Genomic DNA, 13,588 nt, shown 5'->3' with positions numbered 1-13,588 from the left:
AGACCCGGGATGTGTCTATGCTCACAACTCCGGGCTGCAGATAAAGGTAACCGTGTGCGTTCCACCAGAGGACAGCCAAAAGGTCCTTCATTCATTGGAAAATTATGGGTTTTGGACATCAGAAGCTGCGTATCTCTTTGTTAATGCACTTTGAAGTAAAATTGCTGGAATGAAGAGTAAAATTCGTCATTCATTATCTGCTCCGCTTATCCTTTAGTGAGGATTTCCAATGAACCAACTGCATGTTTTTTGTGTTGCAGGCGGCACGGAGGCATAGTGGTTGGAATTTCCTTCCCTAATGTAAGAGGGTTGGTTCTGACAGGTGGCCTTTCTGTGTGGAGTTTGCATGTTTTGGTTGGTTTCCACCAGGTTCTCCTGTTTTCCCCCCACAGTCCAAAAACATGCAGAAGGTCCAACGGGGACTCTGAATTGCCAAGACTTGTGAATGGTTGTATGTCTATAGGTAATGGGATCGACTGTAGACAAGAGGCTCAAGCACCATCCACTGTACTGCCATTTTTTGTTTTACATCACAATCAATTTTCAGGTGACTTTAGATTAACTGTCATTGTCCCTCTTTCTATATTTCTCGCAACTCTTTTTTTGCTTCCACGGCTTCAAGGGATTTGAACTCACTGGATTTGTTTCCCACGCTCCCCCGAGCTTGTCGAAGTGTTGTTGAGCAAGACTCCCTAACTGCTCTCCTGGAGCTGCTAAGTGGCTGCTGTCTGCTCATTGTTGATCCGTGATGGGTTAAATGCAGCAGGCAAATGATGTGCTGAAGGTAACAAATAAAGGGATTTCCATCTATTTCTATCTATATACTCACATACATACTAATATATATCAGTGTTGATGCTAAATTTACATATCACTTTTCTAAAATAAAAAAATGAAAATGATCATCTCATATTCTGAATAACCCTTTCTTGCCACTCTTTTTTTAAATCAACAAAGTTACATGAAGGCAGACTCGATTAACAAATGCCAGGCATATATTTAATGGTTTTCAAAGTCGCAGACTACAAACTGAAAGTCAGAAAGATATCTTACGAGTTATTAGAGTTTTACTGGCTTCGCAGTTCACCCGTCATCTCGGTTGTTAAATATTAGCTGGAAATCTGAGCAGTTTTTCTAGTCTTGGGCTTATGACAATATCACACATGTTTGATATTATCGAAAGTCTTTCAGTCTTTACGGTGACATAACACACTCAACAACTAATAGATGAGCTCTAGAAAAACAAGACACCTAGCAGACAAACAATCACCAGAGCGGTATTGGTGGCTGAGACGGTATTTTTTTTCATTGTATGGATGAACAGGAACGAAGTCCAGAACGAATAGTGCATTTCGTAGCTCAGGGCAGAACAGCCCGACTTGTACGACGTCAACTCTTCAATGTATCACGACCGAGTGGAGAAGGAAAAGTGATGGTCTGAAAATAGCAGAGGCTCTGCACATATGCAGTGAAAACATTGCATGGTAGGGAAAAATGCTGAAAAAGATCTAGTTGTTGTCTTTTAAATAGTGACCCTGTAAGATTCAGTTTTCAATCTTTGCAAAATCTCAGTCTCAGACTGAGCTTAAAACTCTAAAAACATGTCTTTAGATGTGAGCAGGTGGCAAGTCTTCTCCCATTAACAGGAATCTGTGTTAAGTTGATTTTTAACAAATAAAAGCGTTCTGCATTTTAGAACAACTGAAGCAGTTGATACTTTTATTTAAAGGTAACTGAGGATTATAGATTTGATAAAGGTAAACATCTCACCAGGCCTCGGGCAACAAGACGGTGTATTCATGTGGTGAGGTCGTTTCCGGGAAGTTGTAAAGAATAGCGAGCCGGTGCTGGAGTAGTTCGGCTCCGTGGTATGTGAAGAGAATGTCCAAGGCTTGCATGTTACTCTCCTGTAGACAAACAATCACAGGACATTCTTAAACTTTCAGCACAAAAATGAAAACATCATGTTGTAGTTCTAACACTAAAAAGACATGTCTGGCGTTTTAGAAATTTACGATCAGCAGCACGTATCGGTGTAGAAGCAGAAGGTAAAGCAATGTCAAATACAAATTGAATCGAAAAACGAACAAAGAAATAAGTGAAATAATTGAAAAAGGTGTTGTTTTTACCCTGGCATAGTTCCTGGCTGATAAAACAATGTTTTGACTGCGAAACTTCTTGAAGAACTCGGCATCATATTTTTGCTCCGCTGCGTGAGGACCTCCGAGTATCTCCTGGAAGGGGGTGAGAAAATGAGATGGCTGGAACGTATTAAAGAAAGGAAGAAAGAAAATAAGAGAACAAAACTATTGTTCGTAAAAAGGGAAATTGTAAACCGCGAGGGTATCTACGTTTTTTTTTTTTTTCCCAGAGAAAATTACTGCGCGAGGGCGTAGATGTCTAAAGAGGAGAGGAAAAGAGCATGGAGATGATGTGCGTGCAAATGAACGCGGCCGGTAGAAAGTCAACAGCAGTGCTATTTAACTTCCTCTCAAACAGCTGTCCTGTCCTTTGAGGCGCAGCGGTCGGAAGACAGTGTAAGTGTGTGTAAGTGTCCGCAAATGCATATGTCAAAAGAGGACATTTGTTGTCCTGGCCTTTAACATGCATGCGTGTGTGTTAAAAATCCACTGGAGCATTCACTTTGCAAAGGTATGTGCGCGCGTGTGTGCGTGTGTTTTTGTGATGGATAGTCTTTGAATGGGCCGCATGCAGACAGAGCCGGGCCAAGTCGGGATGATAAAAATCCTAATATGATATTCATAGACAGCTAGAGAAAATGGATTGGGGCAAAAGCAATCTGACGAGTGCTGCAGTTACCATGACAATGTCCGAATAAAGAGAGATACGTCACCCTCTCTGTCTGCACTGAATATCTAGCAGGCTCCAATTGCTTCTCCCCGATTCTACTTGTGAGAAAGTCTGGCACGGTTCAATCGAGAGATTAGTCCTCTATGAAAAACGGGAAATCAAGAGCGCCAAGTGGGCAGCGGTTACTAAGCACCACCCTGTGCACACATCCACCTTTGAATTCTTCAGTTGCGTTTGTGTGTGTGTGTGTGTGTGTGTGTGTGTGTGTGTGTGTGTGTGTGGCACACCCGATGCGTTTGCCTTTAATAATTGCATTTTAATGTAATCGTCTCGAGGGGCTATCGTTTGTCTCCCCCAGCTCAATACCTTGCGAATTCTCCTTTTCTTTTGTTTACCTTCTTAAAATGCCTCTCACGTGAGTACTCGACGCAACTTTTCAATATTTCTAATGAGATTAGTGGGGGTTAAGGAGGAGCATCGATAGCAGTCAGATGAGAAAAGTCTTTGCGTGCTTGAGGTTATCGCATATCAAAAGAAGGAAGCATTAGACTACAAATGAGGGGAAAAGAAGACAACTAATGTGGACCAAAATAATCTCATCAATTGCTTTAAAGAGAAAGACCAACATAGTCTATGTTATTTTAGTTACATCTTATCTTTTTATCTAACTTACCTTGCATGCGCTCAAAGCACAACTTGTGTTTTAGTGCTAAGTTAACCTTTTCTCGTAACGTTTTTCTAATTTTTGAAGATTAACAGTATTCCACAGTACGACATACATTTCGCTTTTAAAAACACAGCCAACATTTCTCGAGGAGGCTTCGGCCATGAAAATATTTGAGTCCAAACTCCTCGGCTAATAAGAAGAAGCCGTTAAACAAAGACGTCCTATTTTCTTTTTAAAATTAACATTCTTTGCGGACGATTCTTTGAGGGGTTAAGAGGAGTCACCTGCAGTTTTACAATGCAGTGATTGATGCAGTGAACGGTGACAAACCCGTTTTTTGTCATTTTTTTTGTACAAACTTTTGCCCTGCGAGCTTAAAAAATGGAGATTAGGCAAATCAAAAAGTCGTGAAATTGCTGTTACCTCGTACGTCGCCAGGCGGTCCAGGTAGGAGAGCAGTTTCAGTCGGCTTCTGCACAACTCCTTCTGCTCCAGCGTCAGCCTGCATAAACATAGACGGTGTTACAGTAGTAGACGCTGACTTTTATATTAAAAAAAGACTGACATTGATACCATGTTTATAATACACATAGTAACACTGTTCATTATACTCGATCGAATATTTATCGTATTATTAAATCATAATGCTGTATAATTTAATATTACTATATATATATATTTCACCACCACGCAAGACTTGTGATGAATGAAATGCAACACCCAACAGACACTTCAACAAGCTATCAAGTTTTACTCTACAAATGACTGATTATACATGTAACCATAGTACATTTCAATTAATGATGATCACTGTTAAGTGATTAACCATAATCGAGAGGACTCCCTTTCAAAACAGGGTAAGAATTATGTCTAAAATTATTCTTACTTTAAAGATTAACCTCAAACTGCCTGTGGTTTTTATATCCCTGAAATTCTGAAAGGAAGCCGTCTCGGGCACAGAACAATGCAACACAGTGCACACTCTTGAACAAATGACTCTCGGAGGGTTAAAACTACAAGGCGACATCATTCGTTACCTAAGGCGTTGGGAGTTTTTCGATGAGGCAAATGTTCAATGTATCTGTTTCCGAGTTTGCGTGGACATACCCATAAATGTATTTGATACGGCAATTATGGAGGACATATCTAATATTCAATCGCTCTGGATTTTCTCATCGGCATGAGAGCCTGTAAGTCCTTATTAGGGAGTCAAGGATATACATACATGAACTTTTAACCAACTGAACTACCATTGTTCAGTGGTAGTTCGGTTGGTTGATAAAAAAATAAATAAAAAGAACCCTTGTGGACAGAGCGCTCTAAAAACTTGGCCCGGATCAACCGCAGTGCGACCACATGGGAGCTGACCCATCCACCACAGTCTTAATCCCTAATCCCTCATTACAGAGTGCACAATCAAGCCTTATCAAGGTTCCTCTACACAGACTAACAGAGATTAACACTGGCTCAACTCACTCTCCGGCACATCAAAGAGTGGCGGCTTAGCACTCATACAAGTGGTAATTATTGCTTTGCTCTGCCTCTTCACAGCAAAATAGGCAAAACGCAGACAGAGGAAGGAGAGCGGCGACAAGAGAGAGTACACGTTGGAGAGACGGCGGAGGTTAAACAGCGATTCTTCCCGGTCGAAACGTCCCTAATTTTGCAATAAAACGCAACGTCCTCCTAAACTGCAGTAAAAACGGCGGCGAGAAGAACATGTTCTCTCACGCAGATAGAGAAATGTCTTGTTTTCTTTTTACAGCCTTAGATTTCTTTTTAGGAACTTATTTGGAATTAATCTCAAAGAAAAACAGAGTTTGCATATCAATCCGGATATCTGTAGGCGGGGGAGTAGTTGATGCAGAGAAAGAACAAAAAAAAAAAAAAGAAAGATAAAACCCAGAGGCGAAGATAAAGTCTTTATTTATTTAATTATTTGTTTGTTTGTTTATTTATTCTTTAAACAACGACCACTACAGGGGTCGACTAACGCGACAGCGTTTTGGTACCTGTGAAATAATCCTTCCGTAAAAGTAATTTTGTAACTGCGGGTTCTCTCATGTAGCTCGGGCTGCAAGTCAGATAATTTAGGATGTGGACTCAACGGAGAAGAAGATATCGATTGGACATCTGCTGATTTTGGACCTGAAGTGAGGCATTTATTTCTTATTTGATTTTTTTTATTTTTCTCCAATCCAGTCCATCGAACAGGATTTACTTTGTCTAATGTTTCAATTAATGTGCATCTTCACAAAGCTGCTGCCAAAAAAAAAAAAAAAAAAAAAAAAAAGTTTTTATTCCAGAGTTCTAATATTTTCACAGTCTTTCTATTATAACATCAGTCTACAGGAACAAATTGACCACATGGTGAACCGCCGGCCATCAGGTGTTTAATGGTGCACGTAACTGTAATGAAAATTTTTTAAAAGCTATGCCTTTTTCCTTTCACGCTTCGAATGGTACTCCCACAAGCGTTGCATTAATAGCGACAAAGGTAGGATTGTCTGTATGCCCCAAACTCCATTCCAAAGTATGTCTTTCCCTCCTAGACACATTTGCAGTGGTATAAATCTTGTTCCTCCCAGCGGGCGTTCGCAAACACTTGAAACGAACTTTAAGATCCATTTGTATCATTAAATTATACTATTATTTTGTTTGTTTTTTTATGGACCACTGGGTTACTTTATGGCAGGCAATACTGGGCTACACTGTGATGTTGATAGAGGTTTTTAAATGTATGTTATGACTTGGTAAGTAAGTGGACTTTTATTTTTTTTAGTGATTGGGGGGGGAAAAAAAAACTTTTTTTTTTAAAGATTTTAAATTGTCCAATTAGACTTCAAGAAAAAGAGATGCTCTCACCTCGCCAGGAGGGAACGACTATTATTTGACAGAACCAGTAAAAATCGGCTACCTTTACGATATCTCTCCGAAGCTACACAGATTTCTTTATAAATAAAAGCAAATGTGATATTTTATTCTGTTAATTTTTTTTAGCAGTTTAACTCAGATTTGTACATCAGTCTCCTTGAAACACTATAACTGTTTTACACTTGCAATTAATAAGGCGCCGCTTTGAAGCAGAAGTAAGTTTATCATTGAGAGGAGGTTGTGTGTCATGTTTTTTTGTTTTGTAATCCGGCTGGTTACACGCTGTATAGTTTTTGTTGTGCTGTTAGTCAAACAGATATGCAGCTTAGTTGTTCACAGAGGGATTCTTTGTCTTTGAGAATGTTCATGGAAGTTCATGGTAACGCCATGGTAATAAACAGCAACCCGCGAGGAAGCATCACTGCCGCAAGGCCAGAACGAAGAAATGAGGGACCGGAAAAATAAAATATAACATCACAAACTCTTAATTTTTGAGGGGTTTGTCAAAAACAATGACAGGAGCAAGGATGGCACTTATTTAACCAACTGAACATTTCAGTGGTAAAGCTCTATCACTTCTTAGATGTCTACATTTCAAGGACAAGTCACTGGAATTTGTTTTTGTATGTAAGAGGAAATGTTAAAAACTCATGTTTCTCTCACACCTCACAATAAGGTCCATTCATAACTGTGAACGGACATTGTATCCCAAAATTGAACGGACGGATCCTTGGACCACACAAGCCTTATCATCGAAATTTAAAGTGTCACAACAACAAAATTGAATGGAATACCAGGACGATGGTGAAATCACCATTGATATCAGCATTTAGTTCAAAACCAGACCCCCGGAAAATCATTTGTCGGTAAGAGTATCATCAGTTCTTTCTTGTGTCCAATACATTTTAGGGCAGTTGGAGAATTGAAGATTCAGCTCAGATTGTAACAATTCATCGAGTATTCTGTTTCATTCTACGCTAGATCTCCCTTTCAGAGTGATTCGAAGGATGTGTATCAGCTCTGAAGGTTTAAGCAACGTGCCATGAAATGAACAGGTTCTTCCTCGACCCGTCCCAAACCCTTCTCACATGTGCCATGAAAAGCACCCGGGCGTTTTTTGTTTTTTTTTGTAATCTAGTCGAACCTCATCCGATGCCAGCATTTGGGGGCGAAATGCCACTTTTCATTTGGTAAATAATAAAATCCATCCACCTATCATCGACCGCTTATCTAACTCAGGGAGATGATGGAGTCTATCCCAGCTGCCATCGGGCGCTAACCACTCACCACTGTGCCGACCTTAATGAAATATTTCCAAAAAATTATAATGATAATAGAAATCCATTCATTGATGCTGCAGCCCAACCAACAAAGCCAAACATACAAATGGGACGAACCAATGTCAGTGATTTACTGGGGAGAAAAACAATGGGAGAGTCACCAACCCACTCCAAAGGCTTACTAATATGAGGAGGCAGGACCGGCTCTTCTTCAATTGGTGCGGACCATCCTTTGCTTTAAAAATTTGAATAAGTAATTATTTTATTTTAATTATATTATCACAATATTAATTATTATGGGTCATTCAAATAAAATGGCTTGATTTCTGCGTGTCTTCAAGCACAAAGATGGAATTAGCACAGCACAAATGGACCACGACAACACTGAACATCACTTCACACAATCAAGATGCCACACACACACACACACACACACACACACACACACACACACACACACACAAATGATACTTCTGATTGAAGCCTGAATCTGATCGGATAAGGACATTAACAGCTTATAGCAGCCAACACACCGATCTCTGACTCAGTCCCTTCTGTCCTTGTCACACACACACACACACACACACACACACACCGCAGAATTACGCCTTACGCCAGGATAAAAACATGAAATTGTCTACCTCATCGGAGAAAAAAATAATAGATTTTAAATGCATGACATTGCAAACTGGTGCAAGAAAGTAAAAAAAAAAAGGATTGAGGATCCAATCACAAGTATTTGTACTTCATATGACAACACTTTTCAGAGTGAATCAACACATTGCCCAAGAAAGCAGAAGTTGTGGGGTTTTTTTTTGTCTGTTTCCAAATCAGTCTGTTCATAGGGTTATGAAACAAAAGAACCTCCGAATACTTTAACACAATAAGTTATTTGCGTTTCAAAGAAAAGGTTAATTGAGTTGTTGGGTTGAGATAATGACGTTAATTGTTGAAAAAAATAAACGTGATTCTGTGTGAGACTACATCAGCAAAGAGTTTTCCCCCGAAAAACAAAATTACATTCTGTGTCATTATGCATAATTAGATTTTACTCCACCACACTGGCTGGTGATAAAATAACCTTTGTGATCTCTCACACGCACGCACGCACGCACGCACGCACGCACGCACGCACGCACGCACGCACGCACGCACGCACGCACGCACACACACACACACACACACACGGAAAGCAACAGCCCTTAACAGTCTGATGAAGGCGGGGGGGATCTCACTAACGTTTAGGTTCAAAAAACTTATTTATAAATACAGTTTTTAAATACAGTTTCTCCACACAAGAGGTTCACACTAACACACACACACACTGTCTCAGCAGATGTGATCGATACTAAGCTATTTCTATAATGGTGGTGTAGTTAAAAAGAAATTAAGAGAATTATTATCTGTCTCTGGCCTCTGCCTTAGGCCTCAAGGCAACATGGATGAATCCATTAGTGAAAAGGTTTGCCGCACACAAAAGCCTTCACACACACTCACAAACAAATATTGCCAAAGACATTTGGGGCAAAACGCTGCGGACGTCTTGATATATGGAGAAAAATAGAGAAGGAAAAAAAAAAAATCAATTCACTTAGATGTAACATTTTTGGTTTTAAGGTTGAAAAAAAATCATCCTTTTTCCTTCATCCCCTGATTTATTTTTCCTATCCTTAATCCCTTCTTACATGGACTACAAGTCTGTACTAAAGCTGCTTTATTACACCAAGAACCAACAAAGAGAGAATATCAAATTGACAGAGACCAAAATAAAGGTGGGGGGTGTGGTGGGGTGTAAGAGTAGGAGCGAGCACGCAATTACACATTTTCTGCCGCTCTTCATTCGAATAATGACCAGAGGCCAGCCTGTTGAACATCCAAGGTGAAAAGAATAACAGAAGAGGCGCAACTTGGCTACCGGAGCCTACAATACCTGCATGCACGCTAATTGTTTTGCAGCAACACCCCATGTATTTATTTATTCATGTAGTTCATGTGGGACGGACCCATCATCTGTTTTGTTGCGTGCATATTCTCCAAGATTATTACATTTGGAAACATTTTCATAGTCGTTATATCTGAACACATTTTTATAGTGAGTTTAAGAATGTGCATCCGCATCTGTGTGAATGAGAGGTGATTAGCGATCACTAAAGGGTTTTTCATTAGTTTTTCCCCGGGCACTTAGCAACAAAGGCATAAATTATATCCAGCAGATTACCCACTAATCCCCTCCGATGCCGTCTCCTCCTCATCCTCATTAATGTCCCTGTCTTTGATCCGCTCTCCGGTCTGGAGACCTAATGAAAAAAATCTGTGTTAAATTTCTCCCTCCCATCTCTGTCTGGTTTTTAACACTTTAAAAAATAAAAAAAATAATAAAAAATTAAAAAATTAAAATCAACCCCAATCCCTGCTTTCGGTGCATTTCGGCGAATCTCAGCACAGGCACCGCATTGATAATTACAGTGGCGAGGGTGAATATTAATGGCCTTGATTTAAGCTTCTGCAATATTGTACCGACAAGGTGACTCACGCGGGCCGGCGACAGGTAGTTCATGCATTTATTTATTTCTTTATTAAATCGACCCCCATCAGCACCTCCAATTGCATTTTTCCGGCAACGACACACAGCCCCAGTTCAAATTTTGCTCTACAACAAGGAGAGTGGTCCTGGATTTACACATAAATCTGAGTTTATTCAGTCTAGGAATGCATTAGCATAATACTCTCTGCGGCCCCGGGGGGGAATGTTCTATCATATGCCACGATAATCCAAATAAACTCAACGGGTTTATTAACTCACAAAGGAAGGTTATATACTCACCTGTGTCTGTGTCAGTGGAATTAAGCAAAATAAGGTATAAAAGGGACAGGGTTTTTGTCCTGCACAGGTTTAGCTAGTGGCTAATGGAGAACACGTTCAATTTGTGAACAGCTATTGATCAGGTCTAAATAGCTCAAAAAACTAATGTAACTGGGTGGAATGCTTGCACACAGCCCACAGAAGAGCCAATTATATTTTTGGCGATACCTGCTTAAGAATCAAAAAGACAGCCGTTTATAATTTTTTTTTTTTTTATATGTGCTTCCGGGTTTTTACCTACTATATGGTGCCTTTCAAGTTTCAAACTGAGTGCAAAAACTTTTAAATTACCATAAAAACTTGAGAGTACAAACTCTGGATGGATGCTTCTACCAGGTAGCGGGGGCTTATTCATCCAAAGACCTTCTGCCGTGAGGATGGGTTAATCTAGCGGCCTCATATTAAGCGGCAAAACCCAGCTCGGCTTCTTCGGCCGGCCAAGCACGCACGCATGCATGCACAAACGCACGCACCTTCACTGCTTGCCTGGTTTCCTCGTACCTGGAGGAGGTGAGGAAAAGGATCAGGCGAGGAGGAACCAAGGCGATAGTTGTTTGAGAAAAGAATGTGTTCATGCTCCAGCACCAATATCAGTGTCGTTGTCGATTTATGACAACGCAGTTGCACGGTCTGTTCACCAGCTGGTATTATCATCTCCCTCAACGTTAAGGAAAAATTTATTTAAAATGATTTTGTTTCAATTAATGCAGTGGAATCATTTGAGCTAAATAAAATAATTCTAATATTCACATATAAATCAAATGATTCCACCACATGAACTGAAACAAAATCATTTTAAATTGACTTTTCCTAACATTGACAGAGGTGACGGACTTCACATATATATACATACATATACGTATGTATACACATTATATTGGATATACATGAGCAAATGTCAGAGCAGTTGGGTATGAAACAACATTCAACCGTAAATGATATACATCCAGCATAATGCACAGATATATTTTTTAGATTTACGAGTCATTTAAATGAATTGAGTGTTGTCGCTTTTGATTTCCTCTGACAGGGCCGTAAAAACAATTGATTCTCAGTGCTCCTGGTCCTTCTGTCTTTATCATTTTTTGGATCAACTGCAGGTAGTAAAGTGCAGCCGACCTACTTTATCATATATTTATTTAAGTCCCCAATATGCCAGCTGTGTGTCATGCATCTTTAATGTTTTGTCACAGCCCCGAGTGCTGGAAAAAATTTCCATGGAGGAAACACCTGGGGATGGGGAGGAGACCACCAGGCTGAAAAATAGAGAAAATGATAAGCCCCTCCTGCTTACGAAGTTAAAAAAAAAAAAAAAAATTCCATCACGATACTCCAATAACCGGTGTGACCGACCTCCTGAATGAGTCACATCAACGTCAATATGCCAATGTGCACTTGGGGGGGTGTTGCATCTTGCCTGGAGTGCGTTGTGATCTTTTCCGGTCTTCTCTACTTGATTTCCTCTGCAAATACCCAGTCATTTATTCAGCAAAGCATGAGCTGATACAGCTTTGAAACGGCGCGACAGTCGGCCATTTGTGCCATAATTGGAGTATAAAATCTAATCTTGAGTAAAAATGCAGAGCAAATCCATGAAACCTATGAGACCTTGATATACTTTGCATATTTTGACATGCAAAATGCTCATTTGTCCCGTATATATAGTTTTCATACACCCAAACTCTACTCGGCTGGAATGCAGGCATAACATATTGCTTTATCATAATTTCAGAATTGTTTTTTTTCCAATCAGTACATTATAGTAGATATCCTGTAAGTGGGTGAGTAACTACTGCTTTAAAGCAAAGATGCTGATGATGCAGTTGAGAGTGAAATCTGTACACATTACATTTATTGTCTTTTTTGTTTCACATTGTTAGCATTCTAAATGAATAAAGGTTTGCCTGCCTTGAGAACAGTCAAGAGCAGGAAACAGCAATTGTCTTAAGGGACCAAAAACAATTCAACCTCCTCAAGCAGTCCCCCACCCTGCTCGAGGGAGGGCTACACGCGTTGACGTATGATGTACCATATTACACGGGGCATGGCGAGTGGGAGTATTACTCTGCCGCTCACTCTTGGAAATATCAGGGTCCGTGATCAACATGAAAGACTCACCCATGCATGAAAGGCTGGTGCAATTATTATACTCAAGTATGACCAGGTGACATTATAAGAAGGAGAGAGGAGGAGGGGTTGCACGGAAGGAGAGAAAAACAGAAAGGTCGCAAAGTCCTTAAAGGATTCCCACGATCGGCGAGTGGCAAAAATAACCTTTCTTCCTGTGTTGCTTAGAAAGCGAGAATACTGCAATCTCCAGACAAATCTGAGTACATTACTCATGTGACCCATTGACCAAAAAAAAATGCACTGATGTTTGACGAGAAGGCTTGGAATGGCATGTCCATTCTTGTTCAACACGAGGGCATCTAGTTATGTCCAAAATGAGTTGCTGTGCTTGAGTAGTAAAATCTCCCTTCACAGGAGCAAAGGTACACACCGAAACTTTCCTTACGGCATTTTCAATCAACCGTCAAACCTCACATTTGGGTGACAGCTTGATCAAGTGGACTGATTTGTTGATTCTTACACTCTGGCGTCCAGTGGTACTTTGGTTTACACTCCGTCTGATGTTATGCATCGCGTTTGGTGAGTTAAGCTTGCGTGGATGTGCTCTGCCATAGAAATCAGCCGTCATTTGTTGTGCTAATGTTAATTCGCTGTTAGAAGTTTGTAATGCTGTTGTTTAGTCGACTGGTAACTACTATTCCGGTTGCAGACATACATCACAACTATTCGGTCACTGTGAGTATGTATTCTGCAAATTTCTGATCTGGCTTTGTTGGCTTTCTGCCTCTCAATCTGCCTTTGAGAACTGCAGAGCAGCATTCTCTGTAAAACACCACCATCATGTTGATTTGTACAGTAATTCAGCAGAGTTCAATGGGGCGATACTAAAAACGGAACTTGTGAATGTCACAAAGCCCTGCTGCAAAGCAGTCATCCAACGTCAGAGCTAAATGGTTATCATCGATAGAAAGCTTTCCATTCTCAAACCAGACATATTGTCATCCTGCAGGCTGTGATATTGTG

The 13,588-nt window shown here is 40.2% G+C and overlaps 1 protein-coding gene across 2 annotated transcripts in view; it reads right to left on the bottom strand.

Annotated features, from left to right (window-relative positions):
- nbas (NBAS subunit of NRZ tethering complex) overlaps positions 1 to 13,588 on the bottom strand; it is a 167,784-nt gene that overhangs the window by 122,522 nt on the left and 31,674 nt on the right. For both annotated transcript variants that reach the window (XM_086167558.1, XM_086167559.1), the window contains exons 19-21: positions 3,902 to 3,980; positions 2,130 to 2,234; positions 1,771 to 1,907 (exon numbers count right to left, since the gene is read on the bottom strand). In XM_086167558.1, the coding sequence (XP_086023684.1) occupies positions 1,771 to 1,907; positions 2,130 to 2,234; positions 3,902 to 3,980 (321 nt within the window). The remainder of the gene's footprint in view (positions 1 to 1,770; positions 1,908 to 2,129; positions 2,235 to 3,901; positions 3,981 to 13,588) is intronic.

Source organism: Fistularia commersonii, chromosome 20 (assembly GCF_037954325.1).
Source record: "Fistularia commersonii isolate RoL2024-O1a breed Wild chromosome 20, RoL_Fcom_v1.0, whole genome shotgun sequence".
Lineage (NCBI taxonomy): Eukaryota > Metazoa > Chordata > Actinopteri > Syngnathiformes > Fistulariidae > Fistularia > Fistularia commersonii.
This window is presented reverse-complemented; position numbering and strand designations above follow the sequence as displayed.